This window comes from Xenopus tropicalis, chromosome 1 (assembly GCF_000004195.4).
Source record: "Xenopus tropicalis strain Nigerian chromosome 1, UCB_Xtro_10.0, whole genome shotgun sequence".
Taxonomy (NCBI): Eukaryota; Metazoa; Chordata; class Amphibia; order Anura; family Pipidae; genus Xenopus; species Xenopus tropicalis.
Window position 1 is genome coordinate 60,080,987 of NC_030677.2, and position 6,000 is coordinate 60,086,986.

At 38.0% G+C, this 6,000-nt stretch overlaps 1 protein-coding gene across 1 annotated transcript in view; it reads left to right on the plus strand.

Annotated features, from left to right (window-relative positions):
• inpp4b (inositol polyphosphate-4-phosphatase type II B) overlaps positions 1-5,612 on the plus strand; it is a 351,939-nt gene extending 346,327 nt beyond the window's left edge. Inside the window, exon 24 of the mRNA XM_012955592.3 lies at positions 4,805-5,612. Coding sequence (XP_012811046.2) covers positions 4,805-4,937 — 133 coding nt within the window. The 3' untranslated portion in view covers positions 4,938-5,612. The remainder of the gene's footprint in view (positions 1-4,804) is intronic.
• The last annotated feature ends 388 nt before the right edge of the window (positions 5,613-6,000 follow it).

Consider the following 6,000-nt stretch of genomic DNA (forward strand, 5'->3'; position numbering starts at 1 on the left):
GATGACTATATCTTCAGATATCCAAGCCATTCTGTTTTATACAGGAGCAATGCAGTCAAAATTATTCTGAAACAAGCTGGTTTTATAGATTGTGGTAATGGACCAGCATGGAACTAAAGCAAGATATTATTGTTTGAAGCAACAAAAACTTTTGAAATGCACAGTTCAAAAGGTTATCAATTATTTTGCTAAATTAGCACAATATTTCTCAAGAATATATCACGTAGTTGTTAAGGGCAACTAAATATTTAATGGAAGTTGATATTATATGAAATTTGCAATAGTCACAAATATGTATGTAAATCTTCCCAACAAAAGTAAAGTGTGCCATTGTCAACAAGTTATGGATCATTTTAGGCTAGGAAAGATTCACTACAGTGTGCCTTGCAAGTGGCAGGAACTCAGATTTGGGTAGGGGAAGAGCTTCATCTACAGTGAAGACTTATATTCAATATAGCATTTTACATTTTAGTTGTAATATTCCTTTGTCAATATTCAGAGGGCCAAAAAAGGTTAAATAATGCAAAGCAAGCAAGACCAGGGTGCCTCGGAGACACATTATGTAAAGTGACATAATATTACTATTTTAACACAGGTGCTGAAGTTTGGGTTAAAGTCAGATTTAAACTCATTATCCCTTTACATGCCCTCACCATAGAATCTATGACACACAGTAGACACTGCAATATCAGGATCTGTGCAGCCCCGTGTGTCTACTAACAAGATGCATTGCACCAAGATCAGACACTGGGGGCCATTTATCAACACTGGGCAAATGTGTCTGTGGGGAGTATGGCAACCAATCAAATTGTTTCATTCATTGTTCTGCCTACAGCTGGCTGGCTAAAAAAAAAACAATCACTGGTTGATTGCTATGGGTTACTGCCCATGGGCAAATATTCCTAGTGTTGATAAATAAGCCCCACTGTGTCCCCCAAAGGGTTCATATTACACGACCACCATTCAGGTGTGTCTGCATGTGCATGACACTGAGATAAGTAACAAATTTATTATTTTTATACATTATGCAGAGCATTTAAGAAAGGGATAAGATAATGAACATGTTATATATGTATAGTAAATATTTTCAAAAACTCCACAGTCCTTTCATTATAGTTATAATAGACAATCCATATCCAGCAGTGAGCGTCAACTCCTGGCAAAAATTGACTCCTACATGCATTATTTATAGGACTGCCAGCTATATAGTGCACAATCTGATGCCATATAACATGCCCATTGTAGCCTTCAGTGTACAGTAACAGCCCGTACATAGTGTACATAGTGTAATGTTAATTGAGCTGAGATACTGATTAGGTATACACACAGCCTTTGTGTTTGCACTTCCACAGCACTTAGCAGGGCAGTATTTGCATTCTGCACACATTGTACTTAGGAGCTGCACACATGCAAAGCATTAAAGCAGAATGCGGTCACACACAGGGACAAGGTTTTAACCTTTGAGAAATAGATAAATTAAAAAGCAGCATTGATTTTATTTCTTTATTTTAAAAGTAATGCATGAACTTTCCCAAACTTCAGGTTTGGTTGAATGTATTGTAGCAGGGCCCATTCTCGCACTACTAGCTTACTGCTGGCTAACAAGACTTCCATACACACTACTTGCTTGGCAGGATAAAATGCATAGTTTGATGTTTTTCGGAGCTGCTTCTTTTCATCCATTTCAAATGAAATTTTTATTTTGTCATCAGCATGACACCGCTATTCTGTTGCCTCCTATAACAAACATGCATAAAGGTGTAACTGCTATTGACCTACTGTAGGCATTCAAACTATCTTTTTTTCACCAATAACTCTGGAGCATGTCCCAGAAATAGCAGATCCATAGTTTTAGTTTAGTTACAGGAGCAGCTATGTAGGTTACCTGCAAGAAAAGTGGGTTATGGGTAGGATTTTCATATGCAAGTATAGATGGGGCCGGCAGGTTGTGGGTCTTATCTATATTTCTTATCTTATATTACCTATATTATGTATAATTTATTCCTCTTAATATTTTAAACCATTTTTCTATGCCAGCCAACTTCTGATGATGTGACTTCCAGTTTGTAGTAACAGCACTTTCTGCTTAATTGTGGTCAACAGGTTGTGGTTAAGGCAGTTGCGGGTTGGGAAGCGGGAAGTGGTAATAATGTGGGTTGCAGGCCATGGGTTCAAGTTGCATTCAGGTCCCAAAAACTGTTTCCGCACAGGACTCTATTGCCATGTTCAGTCCTTAGATGCCACCAACTGTCTGCATTTGCAAGTTAGCCAACATCTGACTGCAAATTTCATATATCAGCCAGTGTCTGGTTAATAGAGAACGGTGAGGAGGAAACATTTCCAGTTAGAGCAAGGGTTGAGGCTGTGCCATAACAGACAATACTTCCTGAACTGGTTTAGCCTTTTGTCAGTTTAAAGAAACATTATCATCAAATAATACATTGGTTTTGCCAGAAAACATTGTATATGGTTTAGTGAAATGTGTGGCATTGGAAAAAATTTTTTAAAACATTTTGAAAATGTTTCAGCCAGATTTGTACTTGATTTTATATATATCCAAAACACAGCAGCCCAACTGCTTTTAATGCTGGGATTCTAGTTCAGGCCCAAAAAAATAGTCTGGTCTGAATTCAGAGGGGCAAAAACAGTATATGATTATAGTACATTGTATATCTTTATCTTTTCTGTATGCAAAATAATTGAGTGCTTTAGATAAGGCCCTGTAATCGTGCCTGTACATTTATCTAGAATATAATGGGCCAGATTAAAGCTGATGAGAAAGGCTTATCTCCTAATTCAATTCCAGATTTTCCCATAGAGCCAGATGCAATTTAACAAGAAAAACTTACTGTTTATCACTTGAAAACAGAACTGAATTAGGAGAATTTTTTTCTCTCAAATTAATTCTCGCCCATCAATTTTTACATGATAAACCATAAAATAATGTTTTCTCATGGAACTCAATCGGCCCTGTGACTGAAAAGACACAAAGTGAAATAAATTTCGTTATGCAATTAGTTAGTAAACATTTTTTATAGATTTTGCAGGTAAATAAATCTCCTTTGTAAATGCAAGCTCCTCTTGGAATAAACACATCACCCCTACATGTGTGCTTGCTCTCGGAACAGGCACTTTTAACAGAAATAGATGAAATAGGATAAAAGAAAAGAGTTCTAGCCCCCCCACCACCACCACCACCACCACTCTTCCACCTGCATGCTAAAAGCCCAGCAGTTCCTGAACCCCTGCATGATCCCTATGGGATTAACTTTATACACAGTAAGAATTTCAACATGTCTATAAGCAACTGTCTATGGGATGTCTGTTGGTTTATATTGACCCTGATGGGTCATCTTCACCAGCCTGATTATTAACTGAGAGGAATATAAAGAAAGGGGGGGGGGGGGTTCTAATCAACTGTAATTATAATAAAAGAAGAAACAAGATTAGCAATACCGTATCCCAACCATATCCCTAGACTTTCCCATGTGTCCCCTGGATTCAGCAGGAAAATGATTTTTCTGGTTTTATACAGGCTCTTGGCCACCCAGAGGGGAAACTTACTGTACAGTATGTGCGCTTATTCTCCCCTGCTTTGTCTGCTGTCTTTCCATCAACGCACTAATGTTCTCTTTCTGGTGGGGGAATCTTCAATATGGTGGCAGCACTTACTGTAGTTGTTGTGGTTTTAAAATATTATCCCTGCAGCTGAACTATCTGTACTCAGTATAATACTGTATGTAATGGATTAGTTGCTCCTTGGGAGCCATTCATTACATCTCTGTGGGAAGTACTATGGATTTATAATGAAAACTGCCTATTTATGTTACTTTTAGTTGTTTATTTAAGTTATTTTTATTTGCTGTCAAGTGTGTTGATTTATCACTGTTTCCTGTTTATTTTCCTGTTCTATATCCATCTCTTTGTACTTTGTGTGTATGCACTATTTGTAAAATAATCAAAAACACAGAAAACAGGATATTTAATAAAAGCAGTTTTTATCTTGCTTTTGGGCAAATTGATCAGGAAGAAAATAGTGATTATAAAATAATTCACAGATCTTTATGGCCAGATGAAATAAATGCCTTATTCTTGTGTACAGGATGTATATATCTGGTATGTAATGTTAAGAGTATAAATGTAAACATATGCTTAGATTTATACAATTTAATCTAAATGAAAGAAATATGAATGGACAAATGTATTTATAGGAAGCTTGACTGACTTAGGCACAGGGCCGGTGTTAGATAAGATGGGGCTGCTTCAGTACTACAAAGCTGGAGCCCCTATCTAAGAAGGGGGGAATTACATGAATTAGGGATGTCCAACCTATGGCCCTCAGACTGTTGATCTGCAACTCCCAGAATTCCCTCCAAGAGCCTACTGAAGGCTGCAGCTCAAGAGCTGGAGGTGTTCATATTGGACATCCCTGGTATATATACTGAAAATACCAATTGTTAAACAATATAATATGTCCTTTGTATCTTTATCTACTTTCTTTCCCCCCTCCCCAAAGACCCACTGTGGTGCTGAGGGCCCAGGGTTAATGCCCTAAAACCGGCCCTGGCTAAACATTGTGTGAGGTTTCTGAAGGTATTTACTATTTTTTCCTGACCTTTGGATTAAAACCTGTAAGATGTATCATCACTTGTGAAAACACAACAACATGTATAGTTGGAACCTTGTTATTTTTACTGAAAAACTGCAACACAGTAATGAACAAATAAAAGATATTTCTGTATAATTTGTTTCATGCCGTTGTCCTTTTTTTCTCTCTCTCTCTCTCTCTCTCCGTACTTACCAGAGAAGGATGCCGCATAGAGAATGTTCTGAAGAATATCAAATGCAGAAAATATGCATTCAACACCATACAACTGCTGGCTTTCCCCAAGTACTACAGGCCTCCCGATGGCACATATGGAAAAGTTACCAATTAATTCCATTGACGGGACACTTGAAAATATGAGCAGCTGTAGGGCACATTCCAAAGATAGGGAGCTATTAGAGCTGGGGCTGTAACTTAGTATTAGAACCAATGTTCCCCACACACTGGCACAATTACATCTCTTGCTGAACTGCAGGCCCTTTCATAGCAAACAGCTAAGAGCTACAAGAGGAAGCTACTTGCCTAGGTGGCAGCCTATTCAAGGTTTCAAGGGTGATTGTTAAAGTAACAAAAACCCATAATCATACCTTGTCAACTACTGTGAAATTAACAATATATGCCACATTCAGATTTTTTTCTGGTAGATAGCCAGTCATTAACAAGCAGCCTCTGACTGTTGAGCTCTGTTTTAAAAAAATCATGCTGAAATGCAAAGAGAAAGCATTTATATTTTCTTAACAACCAGCCTACAATCTGCTTTAAAAGGAGCATTTGAGAGGAAAGATCGTAGCTTCCACTCATCTATTCCATGCAAATGAAACATATTGCTCTTTGTTGAGTTATTGTAGAGTTTCAAAAGTCAGGAAAGAGGTTGATAAGGTGCCTCAAGAGTTAGAGCCTATACACCTGTATTTCCTATAGCACAATAATGTTCTACCTACAGCCTCTTCAACAGCCGCTGGCCGGTCACGTGTCTGCCCTTAAGCAAGTAGAGAATTGCACTAAATATACACAACTGAAAATAAAATGTATTTATTTGTACAAATAGCAAACAAAACTGGACAGCTATTTCTATTATTACAATCCTGTTTGTTTCATGTGGTATCTGTTGCCCAAACGGTCAGTCAGGAATTGAGTTGTTGTAGTGCATAAATCAGGGAGACCCCATTCAGACATTTATCTTTATTTATTCTGTACTTACTAAGCATAACAGGAGACTGGTTGTACATAGCAGCTGTATCACTGAGGGGCGTATTTATTTACATTGGCGACAAACATCGCCGGTGATCAGGTATTTGCTTTTGTTTTCTAAGGGCTCTGGCACACGGGGAGATTAGTCGCCCACGACAAATCTCCCTTGTCACGGGCGACTAATCTCCCCAAACTACCATCCC